The sequence below is a fragment of the Nannospalax galili genome, unplaced genomic scaffold (assembly GCF_000622305.1).
Source record: "Nannospalax galili isolate Female #2095 unplaced genomic scaffold, S.galili_v1.0 scaffold960, whole genome shotgun sequence".
NCBI lineage: Eukaryota > Metazoa > Chordata > Mammalia > Rodentia > Spalacidae > Nannospalax > Nannospalax galili.
Window position 1 is genome coordinate 1,340,336 of NW_008348313.1, and position 12,846 is coordinate 1,353,181.

Genomic DNA, 12,846 nt, shown 5'->3' on the forward strand with positions numbered 1-12,846 from the left:
TTTCTCAATTTTGTTTGTCTCAGATGGAGACTTCTGCAGTGATTTTCAGACAGAGAATTTTTTTAACCTTTGTTCCCTTTCTAAATTTATAATTTGCCTAATTTTGAGACTGTACTGATAGCCAATCAATATGTAAGTTTCCTTCTCACTGTAACCCAATGCCCAAGGTATAAAAGATATGTGCTACTTCCCTTTGGGGCTCAGACCTTTGAGACAGGAAGTCTCTCTGGGCTAAAACTGCAGCTTGCTTCCTGCATCTCCTGGTGTTATCTGTCCCATAACAAGTGCTAGCCTGAAGGTGGGTCTCAGCCAAATCATCCCCAGCACACGTACCCTCCATTGATAAGAATTGATAATTCGTTGGGCAGGGTTTTCAAAAAGCCCTAGAGATTAGGGCTGCCAGCTTCACACCCTTGAGTCCCCTGGAAGGACTAGGGAAGACACCCCCTTTAAAAGGCAAGCAGCCAGCTGCCCTCAGCCATCACAGCCTGAGACTACACAGCTGAGCACTCAACCTGATACACTCCCTAATGGAACTCTTGGTTTTGCCTATTACACAACTTTTTGAAGAGTGGAATGGACTTCTCCATGGAACAGGCTTGTACACTGGGCAGAGGTCCTGCCCCAGGGAGGCTGTCCCAGCATTAGGAATCTACCCAGGTAAGGAGACAAGGGTTTTCTCAACCAGGGGTGTGGTGGGCCCTTACAGAAAGTTGCAAGTCATGGGCCACAAGCACAGAACCTCAGCCTTTAGCCACCCGTCTTATGCCTTGAGAAATAAAAGAACCGACTAGTCTTGCCACCCACTATCCCAGTTTCTCTAAAGCAGTCACTACTGTTACCAACATCAGAACATTCCCCATCAAAGAGAAACACTAAACATGTAAGCCAGTAAATGGGACAAGAAAACTCATTTAAAAATTGTTTTAAAATAGAACAGCTTAGAGATAGAAACTATGAAGTTGTTTTCAAATCCTATAGTGTCTCAACAAAGTTCACAGAAGGACTGGCCTCCACGGTTTTCTGCATTCTTGTATTTTCGGCATCAAAGTCCATGATAAATTTGAAGATCCTTTCATCATTTGTAATACTATTGATGCATTTAATAAAACTGCATTTCTATCTCAGTATTATGTACAGTGCCTACTATGGGCCAAGTTTCCAACACTTGGGCAAATGACACAGACACAGCTGAGACCAGCAAGACTGTTCTGAGCAAGCTTGACAGGATTTCTTTACTTGCTGGGATCAGCATAAAATCCATGGTTGTCAGCTTTGCATTTTCAGCAATGTAGTTTGGAAAGTTATCCTCAGGTGAGTGATGAGACCTTTGAGAGCCTAATGATGGCAGGGTGGCATTGTAATGTGTTATCTTGGCTAGATGATGCTTCTGCTTAGGAGAGAGACATTTTGCCTGATAGCTGGAGGGCACAAGAGAAGCAGCTACACACACATTATAGTTATGCTTGGAAGGCTGGTGCAGGGGTACCAGGTGCTGGTGCAGTTCACACATGCTGTCATTAATCTGCTGGCTCACCTTGGTGTGGGGAAACAGTCAGCCTATAGCCAGGTCTTCAGCTGCTCCAACTTCCCTGGGATCTTCTTGCATCTTTTCTAATCCTGAGTCCAGATGTATATTTCACTATGTGAGGAAGGACACTAGCTTCTTTTGCAGGACACACTATCATCAAAACTGGAGCTGGTGAAAGACTGGTGTGGGTTCCAGGCCACCTGCATGTGTTCCATCTCTTCTTCATGTGCTCCCATGTATCCATCCACCTTCTATTCCTTACTGCCTGCCTAACAGTGTTCTGCAAGGCAGGGATTATCAGAGCCACTGTTTTCAGTGCCCCTCCCTTTAGCAGAGAATGCAGCCTGGACCTATAAGTTTTAGGCTCACCTCATCCTAGGGCCTAGCATCCTGGTTTCCTACAATCTCCCCCTTTTTTATTTTTCATAACCCCAGATTATGCTATATCCAGGACAGAAGGACCGTGCCTGTCTTAGGTTGTCTTCTGCTAGAGCAAAGCCTTACCCATCATTGGCACGTAGCTCCCATCAGCTATGCCCTGTCTTAGGTTGACTTTCTCCCAGAAGATCTTACCCGTCTTTGACTACCGGCCTCTGTTAGGGGAGGGAGCGCAATCTCATATCACGCACAGCAGCCTTGACTTGCCACAGGATTTCATAAATAACTTTACTGTCACCAGATGAAAACAAAGGAGGAAAAGCATGCCAAGTCCCACCAAACCATAGGACCACGATGGTAAGGTGGCTCTCAACCTGTTTAGAATATCTGCTGCTGCTTACAGGGTGGAAATGCTTGTGGAGAAATTTTTTTTTCTCTATTATCTCTTGGCAATAACACTTTGACATTGGTACAATATCCACCTCGTCCCACAAGCACACAGTCATCTACTTGTACACACCTGGACTTATAATCATTTTTAATAAAACAAATAGGCAACCTGCTTCCCAATCCCAAATAATTAAAATTTGTCGCCACTTACATCATCAGGTGTTTTGAAGCAGGCTGAGCAATTAACCAAGAGTCATTCACAGTCACTACTATCTCTTTTTCTTCCTATACCACAGGGTGCAATATTGTGGATCAGGAACATAAGTCCAGTATAACCTAGCCAAGATCATTTGTGGGAACATCAGCAGCAGCCACTTTTGTCGCCCCATCATTCTTTTCCACTTCTTTTTCTGGCACTCGTCTGGTGAACCTCACCAGCGTTTCCAGTAGCCACCTGGCTCCATCTGTGTCCTGCGGAAAAAACACAAACATGCCCTCTTCCCCATATCAATACAGGGTCGGGGCCATTCCATTGTCCAGTTAAAGGATCCTTCCACCTGACTTGGGCGTAGGTATCCTGTGACTGAGGGTGCCACATTCTATCTGCCACAGAGTGGTCATTTTTATCCAAATTCAAAAAGTTTAAAATGAAAAGAGTATGATGTAAGAGATTACTTGGTGCCTGGGGATATAACTCCCCCTTTTTTATTTTTTGTAATTGTGCTTTTAAAGCGCCATGTGCTCTTTCACTATACCTTGTTCTTGTGGGTTATACAGTATCCCAGTTCTATGCTCAATGCCCAATTGCAAAGAGTGGTCATTTTTATCCAAATTCAAAAAGTTTAAAATGAAAAGAGTATGATGTAAGAGATTACTTGGTGCCTGGGGATATAACTCCCCCTTTTTTATTTTTTGTAATTGTGCTTTTAAAGCGCCATGTGCTCTTTCACTATACCTTGTTCTTGTGGGTTATACAGTATCCCAGTTCTATGCTCAATGCCCAATTGCAAACAGAAACGTTGGAACCCGGAACCCCTGACGCTTCATCCCTCTAGGATTAACCCCATAATGAGGAACAATTTGTGTTTGAAGACAAGATGAGCATTGTTGCACAATTTGTCTTGCAGCTTCCTTAGTAATATGAAATTGTTTTCTCAAACTTTGGCTATTTTGGTGATGAATGGCATGAGAATTTGTAGCTTGCTCTACCTGAGTCAATCCTATAAGCTGAGTGGCTTCATCCACCAAGGCATTCCCCAAAGCTAGTGGCCCAGGAAGACCACTATGCACTCTGAGATGTCCTATATAGCAAGGATATTTTCTAGATTTAATACTATTTTGCATTTGTCTTAACAGCAAACAAATTTGAACATTCCTCATTTCAATAAAAAGTACTGTTTCAATTTCCTGTAGAGCTCGAGCTACATGACTATCTGTATAGAGATTGAAGGCTGTTGAGGCCAGAAGCTGGAACACTGCAGCTACAGCGCAAAGTTCCACTACCTGTGCTGAAGCAGGGGAAGTTTGAAAACAATAACTTTGCCCATAAATCACATAAGCTGAGTGTCCATTAGAAGAACCATCAGTAAATACCAACATAGCCTGGGTAAAAGGGGCAGTAGGACCACACTGAGCACAAGCAGTCCTTAGTTCCTTAAGCTGCTTAAAAGGCACAGGTGCATGAGACTGCACCCTGTTGCCCTGCTGATCAACTTTCTCAGAAACTGAGAAGACCTGAAATCCATGCACTGACTCTCCTCACTCTACTGTGGCCCCAATGGCCTGTTGTAGCGGGGATTGCATGGTTCTAAGCAGGTACCAGATTCCTGCCGAAGGCTCCTGAGCCATGGCAATCATGGGAGGCACAACAACTTTCGGTGGCCTCGGAGGAGGAGGATCTAATCCTACCATGATAGAGGGTGTTGGGGTGTTCCTAATTCTTTTCTCTTTGTTCTTTAACATTTCCTTCCTCACAGCCTCTAACTCTGCCCTTAATTGCTCATTTTCCCAGTGATAGATTTCTCAGGCAAAGCAATTAGAGGTGGACACTTCTGATCATACTCAACCGTCTCCTCTCCTAGGGCAGACTCATCCTCAGGGTCAAGAGATCCCTCTTCTAGCCTCAGACGGGGGTCCTCATAAAAGGGTGGCAAGGCTAATGGAGCTGGTTCTGACAGAGCGGAAGATTTGGTTTCACTTTTATCCCAGCCACTGCTTATCGGATTCTCCTCTTTAGTCTCAGCCTTTGCTCCTCGGGCCCCAAGCATAGTCCTTACAAAAACTGAGTGACTGTTTCCTTGCCCCATCTTCTCCCAAGATAAATACTCACCGCTCCCCAATCTTACCAAGCACACTCACTTAATTTCTCCAGTGGTGTCCTTCACTTTTTCCCCTACTTTTCAGGTCCCTGTTCAGGCGCCACTTGCTGGTGCTAGCCAGCCAAGATGGACAGTACCCAAAAAGGGGAATGAGGATTGAAAGAAAAAACAAGAGACAGAAAAGATACTTGGGAGGGCGGTCAGTAGAGACTGCAGCCCCAGTTTATTTTAGCTCCACCTTTTTATACAGAAGAACATCAGAGATAGCCACTATTTGCTTAACTCAATTAATTTCAACAGCTGTTGTTCCCACCTGTATCTGAGGGTCAAGGAGCGGTCAAATACTTGTTGTGAACTCCACCATATAAACACATGCCTCCTGACTTGGCAGATTAGGTACTGGTATGCAAAACACAAACTCAGTAAACAAGCAAGCCTGCCACAGGTCAATGTACATAATGGATTAATAGCTCCCAACACTGGAGTCACTTTTTTTTACATTTGTGTGCATGTGGTACTGGGGACCGAACACAGCCCTGCACGTGCCAGGCAAACATCTACCACTGAGCTACCCCCAGACATATCGGTATCATTTCTGAACATAGGTTCTAGGGACTGGCAAGATGGCTGCTTGCTGCACAAGCATTAAGGCCAGAGTTCAACCCCAACACCAAGTAAAGAGCTGGATGTAGTGGTGCCTGTTTGTAACCCAGCACTGGGGAGGCAGACAGGGCTCACTGACCAATCAGCCTAAGCAAAGTGGCTGCCTCTGGGTCCCTGTGAGAAGCCCTGTCTCATAAACAAGGTAGGCAGCCCCTGAGGCTGGCTCTCGAGGTTGACCTCTGGCTTCTATGTGGTCATACAGAATGGTCCACGAGTCAGATAGACACCCATCCTCCTGAGCTCAGCTGAGGGTCTTGGCCAAAGACCATCACAGCTGGGCTTGCTGACTACTAACACCCCAGGAAAGAACAAAGGGCAGAGAGAGTCACAGGACCCTCACCTGACCACAGGCTGGGGAAGAACAAGGGAGAGGCTCTCTATGAGGCTGTGCACAGAGAAGCCATCATCCATGCAGCTTTAGTGGGGAGCACCCACACTCCTGTAAGTAACGTAACCCCTCACCCACTGCTCTCTATGTAAGCCAACAAACTCTGGTTTCCCAGAGTGCAGTTTGACGGAATTGTACATCAGTTTGTTTGGGGGACCAGGGGAGGAGGGGATGACCATTATTCACATCTCTCCCCTAGGAAAGGAGTTTTAGCAACACCATATGCACCTACACATTGAGTGTGAACACACACACACAAAGATGCAAACAGGTTCCATCCTCATGCCAAAAACAGGGGAGCTGGTGCCACATGCACCATAAATTGGACCAAATTGCAGCTACTGTATCAGAAGTCAGATCTTTCAAAGAAGCTCATGGGAAGAGATAAAAATTGATCTCTAAAAACCTGTGCCCCTGTGAACCAGAGGTATCCAGAAGCTAAGTCAGCAAGAACCATTCCAAAGAGAAAGTCAGTGGGTCCACAGTTAAAGGAGACTAGTGCATGAACACTCAGTTTTGTCATGATGATACACACCGAGATCCAGGAGTTTATGGGAGCACAAAGGGGCAATCAATGCCCTATGATTTGGGAACAAGAAAGCACCCACAACCAATCTATCCTCATGAGAACAAATAAGCCTAGTGTAGTTGTCATGGCTGAGATCCCAGATCCTGTGGAGGCAGGAAGATCAGGAGGTCAAAGTCATACTCAGATACCTAGTGAGTTCTAGGCCAGCCTAAGCTTCACGAGACCCAACTCTAAAGAATACCCCACCACAATATGGATTTTGGCATACTTACACTCTTCAAAAAACAACTCGAATCAAGTCAGTGAGGTATCCGAGTAGGTAAAGGTGCTTGACCCAAGTCTGATGATGAGTTCCATCCCTGGGATTCACATGATGGACGGAGGGAACCAACTCCCACAGGTGTCCTCTGACTTTCACATGCATGTGCATGTGTGCACACATGCACACACACAATCACTGTAAACCACAAAGTCATGAGATGAAGCAAGATAATAAGGAATAGAGATGGCATCATGATGGGCACAAACAACCATAGTTATGATGAACGAGCTGTCTGCTCTCCTTGCATGAGAACATATTTTAAGGTCCTATTGAAAACACTTAGGGCTGGAGAGCTGGCTCAGTGGTTAAGAGCATTAGCTGCTCTTGTAGAGGACCCGGGTTTGATTCCCAGCATCCACATGGTGGCTAACAACTGTCCATAACTCCACTTCTAAGGAATCTGATGCCTTCTTCTGGCCTCCGTGGGCCTTGTATGACATGGTACACTTACATACATGCATGCCATACACATAAAATAAAAATAAAATATTAAAAAAGAATTAGTTTGTAGCATAGTCAGTCTTAGAGGATGTGACAGAAGTGTCCCAGGCACACATCCATGCCAACAGGCCAACTCGGCACACAGACCAGCGTGTCTTCCTTGTGGGAAAGCTAGGAAGGGTTCATCCCATGAAGAGATGTTCATTCCTGCAGAAGGGACTGAGCATTTCATTGTGGGGCCCATCTATGAAGAAACCTCTAGGAGGTAAAGCAGCTGGAGAGCAGTGGCCACGGTGACCATGATGTGTATTCAGTTCCGAGAACACCGTCCTCCCCATGTTGAATTGTGCAGGATGCAGTGGAAACCATCCACAAGCTGCCTGTCTCTTTTGATGACTGTAATGTGATGGACCTCAGTAAGTTCTTAATGATGGTGGACAGGCCACACAGACTACCCAAGAAAGCCCCTGGTGTGGTTCCTAATGTTGCATTTGCTCTTTTCTGTATGTGTTCATGTGCATGCACATGTGTGTGCATGTGCATGTGTGCACAGGCATGCACGCACAGGTGTACACTGAAGCCAGACAGCAGTGTCAGGTGTCTACCTCAATCTCTCCATTTTATTTTCTGAGACAGGGCCTCTCACTGAACCTGGAGCTCACCCATTAGACTAGACTGGCTGTTCAGGGAGCCTCAGACTCCTCCTGCTGATCTACCCCAGCGCTAGGATTACAGGCACACGCGGCTGTGCCCAACCTTTTCACATAGGTTCAACTCGTCCTCAGTCTGCGTGGCGAGCACTTACACAACTGAGCTATCTCCTTAGCTCCACATTTGGCAATTTTTATGAAAAGAAAAAATTATTCCAAAATAAAAGCCAGATGAACTGTTAGAAAAGGAAACTAAAAGGTAATATTCCTTAGTAATATTGATGCAAACATCCTAGCAGCTAAATCCAGCAACATATAAAGTGATTGACCACCGCAACCAAGCCAGGATGCTCCTTGAATTCAAAGATAACTCGGTATGTGAAAATCCATCCCTGCATGGTGGCATGTACCTTTAATCCAAGGACTCAGGCAGATCTCTGTGGGTTTGAGGTCATTGTGGTCTATATAACCAGTTCCAGACCACTCGGGGCTACATAGTGAGTCCATTTCAAAAGAGAAAAAAGAAAGAATAGAAAAATCAATGAATGTATGTCACATTCACAGAATGAAGGAAAAACAAAAACCACATGATTATCTTCAGTAAAAGCAGAGAAAATACTCAACAAAGTAACAAGGAAAACACCTCAACATGATAAACGTTAGATATTTTATTTTATTTTTTGGTCTTTTTGAGACAGGGTCTTCCTGTAGCCCCAGCTGGCCTAGAACTCACTATGTAGACCAGGCTGGCCTTGAACTCACAGAGATTCACCTGCCTCTGCCTCCTGTAAACCACTGATATTTTTAAAAACCCACAATAGGGGCTGGAGAGATGGCTCAGCAGTTAAGCACACTGGATGCTCTTGCAGAGGACCCAAGTTCGGTTTCCAGCACCCATGTCTAGGGGCTCACAACCACCTGTGACTCCAGCTCCAGGAGATTCAATGCCCTCTTCTGGCTTCTGTGGGCGTTGCACTAACGTGCAGACACACAGAAACACACACAAGACACTAAAATAAAAATTAAATTTTATTTTTATGTGTATGAAATGAGTGTTTTGCCTGCATGTATGTAACTGCACCTCAGCATGCAATGCCAGCGGAGTCAGAAGAGGGCGTCAGATTCCTTGGAATTGGACTTACAGATGTTTGTTAGCTGCCATGTAGATGCTGGGACCTGAACCTGGGTCCTCTGCCAGTGCTCTTAACAGCTGAGTCAGCTCTCCAGCCCCAACACACACAAAACTTTTTAAATGTAATTTTTAAAATGAGAAAAAAAAACCCACAATGAATTACCACTTTCCGGCCTGTAGGATAATTAATGTCTAAAAACAGAAATGGGAGCTGGAGAGATGGCTCAGTGTTTTGCAGAGGACCCGGGTTCAGTTCCCAGCACCCACAAGGTGGCTAAAGAACGTCAGCAACTCCAATTCGAGCGGCTCCGAGGCCCTTGTCTGCCCTCCAGGAGAACTGCTAGACGGGGTGCACGGACACGTTGACAAAGCCCCGCCCCCGGACAGCCCCGCCCACCTTCGCCCCACACGCCCCGCCCCCGCCCCGCCTACGTGACCCGCTTCACACCCCACCCCCAGGGTCCGTTCCTCCCTGGCGCTGCGTGTAGCCCACGTGGGCTCCTTGAGGCGCAGCGGTCCACCTCGTCCTCCTGGTCCGTGACCTTTTACCCGCTCCGCGGCGGGCCTCGCGTCGACCCCACGCACATGGAGGCCTCCTCTCAGGATCCTGGCAACCGCCTGCAGCACCTTTCCCGCGGGGCCTTTCCGCCCCGTTTCTGGGCGCATGCGCCGCTCCTGGCCTCGTGTGCCCGCTATGAACCACTTTGCCGCCCACTTTACGCAAACTGCCGAGAGGCTAGCGCATGCGCAGCAGAATTCCGATGCCCTCCCTGGAGCTTCTGGGGCCAGTGAAGCGGAAATGGTAGTGGAAGACTTGAGTTTCACATTTTTACGTGTAGATGTTTTCTTTAATATTTCATTTATTATTTTCATTTTATGTGTGTGAGTGTACTGGCTGCATGTATGTGAGTGCACCCATGCCGTCCAGTGCCCGTGGAGGTCAGAAGAGGCCATCGGATCCCCTGGAACTGGAGTTACAGATAGTTGTTAGCGGCCATGTGGGTGCTGGGAACTGAACCCTGGTCCTCTGCAAGACCAGTCAGTGCTCTTAACCGCTGAGCAATCTCTTCAGCCCCTATAACGTGTAGGTTTTTATAGTTATTTTTATTTTATGTGTACGAGTGTACTACCTGCATGTGTGTAAGTGCACACATGTCATGCTATGCCCGCGGAGGTCAGAAGAGGGCGTCGGATTCCCTGGTGGAGTTATGGACAGTTGTTAGCCGCCATGTGGGTGCTGGGAACTGAACCCTGGTCCTCTGCAAGACCAGTCAGTGCTCTTAATGTATTGCCTGCACATAGGTAAGTGCACCCATGTCATGCAATGCTAGCGGGGGACAGAAGAGACTGTTGAATCCCCTGGGACTGGAGTTACAGACAGTTGTTAGCTGTCATGTGGGTGCTGGGATTTGAACCCAGGTCTTCTGCAAGAACAACCAGTGTTCTTAACCACTGAGCCATCTCTCCAGCCCCATATATATGTATTTTTATCACTATTTTATGTGTACAGGTGTTTCACCTGCATATAAGTGAACCACATACATGCAGTGCCCACACAGGCCAGAAGAGTTTTGGATTCCCTGGAACTAGATAGCTCTTAGCTGCCATGTGGTTGCTAGGTCTCTCTCCAGTCCCTGCCCCTTTGTGTGTGTGTGTGTGTGTGTGTGTGTGTGTGTGTGTGTGTGTATGTATATATGTGCATCATGTGCATGCAGGAGCCAGTGGAAGTCAGAAAAGAGCATCAGATTCCTTGAAGCTGGTACTATAGGCAGCTCTGACCTGTCCTGTGGGTGCTGGAAACCGAATTCAGGTCCCCTGCAAGAGCAGTAAGTGCTCTTAACCTAACCACTGAGCCATCTCTCTACACTCTGGAAGGTATTCTAAAGAGATACTTATATCTCAATCTCTCAGACTGTTGAAATAATGGACTTCAAAGAAATTGGAATCTCCCCAGGAATCTCAGCTGGGAGAAGGAAAAGGTGCCAGCCAGGGGGGACTTGTCTTCTGGAAAGAGGATTCACACAGTTCTAACAACTTGTCAGACCACCTTACAAGATACAGCTGAAGCCTAGATAACCAAAGGTGGATCCGTGAACTGGACCACACCTTGACAGAATTGCATAGGTGTGCACGTCCCTGGCCCTCTATTAAATTTCAGTCTCAGGGCTGGAAAGATGGTTCAGCGTTAAGAGCACTGGCTGCTCTTGCAGAGGACCCAGTTCAATTCCCAACAGGCCCCATGGTGGCTAACAATTGTCCATAACTCCATTCCCTGTGGATCTGACGTCCTCTTCTGACCTGTGTGGGCACTGCACGACACGGATGCAATTACATACATTCAAACAATACATTCATACACATAAAACTAACTTTTTTTTTGGTCTTTTTGAGACAGGGTCTCCCTGTAGCCCCAGCTGTCCTGGAACTCACTATGTAGACCAGGCTAGCCTTGAACTCACAGAGATCCGCCTGCCTCTGCCTCCTGATTACTGGGATTAAAGGCATGCACCACTATGCCTAGCTAAATATTTTATTATTTTTATTTTATATGTATGAGTGTATTGCCTGCATATATGTGAGTGCACCCATGTTGTGCAATGCTGTGGAGGTCAGAAGAGGGTTTCAGATTCCCCTGGAACTGGAGTTAAGGACGGTTTGTAGCCACCATGTGGGTGCTGGGAATCAAACCCAGGTCCTCTGCAAGAGCAGTCAGTGCTCTTAACCACTGAGCCATCTCTCCAGCCCCCAAATAAAAATAATTCTAAAAATTAAAAAAAAAACCCTTCAGTTGCACACCAGGAACCCAGGATGGACTGGGCACTGGGGGTAAGGCACTGGATCTCTGTTCCTCTTCCCAATGTGGCCACATTAAATACATCTTTTTCTGCTTCCCACTGTTAATTTGGCTTCTTAAAATTGGCTTGAGGCTAGGTGGCTGAGCCTGACTAGGACCACGGGCTGGATAGGAAAGAACTGACTTTTGAGGGTTCACACACACACCAGTCTTAGTTTGCCTTCTATTGCTATGATAAAAACACTCTGACCAAAACCAACTTGGGGAAGAAAGGGATTGTTTAGCTTATGTCTCTTGGATTACAGCTCATCACTGAGGGAGCCCAAGGTAGGAACTCAGGGCAGGAACCTGGAGGCAGGAGCTGGAGCACAGGCCATGGAGGAACGCTGCTTACTGGCTTGTTCCCCTGGCCGGTGCTCAGCTTGCTTTCTTATACAACAGAGGACCACCAGTCCAGGGGTTGCACTGCCCACAGTGGGCTGGGCCCTCCCACATCACTCATCAACCAAGAAAATGCCCCACAGACATGGCCACAGGCCATTTTAATGGAGAAAGTTCCTCAATTGAGGTTCCCTCTACCCAGGTGAGTTGAGACTAGGACCACGGGCTGGATAGGAAAGAACTGACTTTTGAGGGTTCACACACACACCAGTCTTAGTTTGCCTTCTATTGCTATGATAAAAACACTCTGACCAAAACCAACTTGGGGAAGAAAGGGATTGTTTAGCTTATGTCTCTTGGATTACAGCTCATCACTGAGGGAGCCCAAGGTAGGAACTCAGGGCAGGAACCTGGAGGCAGGAGCTGGAGCACAGGCCATGGAGGAACGCTGCTTACTGGCTTGTTCCCCTGGCCGGTGCTCAGCTTGCTTTCTTATACAACAGAGGACCACCAGTCCAGGGGTTGCACTGCCCACAGTGGGCTGGGCCCTCCCACATCACTCATCAACCAAGAAAATGCCCCACAGACATGGCCACAGGCCATTTTAATGGAGAAAGTTCCTCAATTGAGGTTCCCTCTACCCAGGTGTGTTGAGTTGACAAAGCTACCCAGCACACACACGTGAAATTTTTTTTTAATTTTGTTTTTATGCATATGGGTGGTTTGCCTGCATGTGTATAACTGCAGCACATGTATACAATGCCTGTGGAGGCCAAAAGAGGACATCAGCTATCTTGGAACTGGAGTTATGCACCGTTAGCTGCCATGTGGGTGCTGGGGACCAAACCCTGATCCTCTGCAAGAACAGCCAGTGATCTTAACTGCTAAGCCATCGCTCCAGACCCAATGTGAAGTAATTTTTTTTTTTT

General features: G+C 46.8%; 1 protein-coding gene across 1 annotated transcript in view; it reads right to left on the reverse strand.

Moving 5' to 3' along the window:
- The window catches only part of Slc6a16 (solute carrier family 6 member 16), a 44,716-nt gene extending 35,308 nt beyond the window's left edge, over positions 1–9,408 (reverse strand). Inside the window, 1 exon segment of the mRNA XM_029569391.1 lies at positions 9,140–9,408. Coding sequence (XP_029425251.1) covers positions 9,140–9,408 — 269 coding nt within the window.
- Between the last annotated feature and the right edge of the window lie 3,438 nt (positions 9,409–12,846).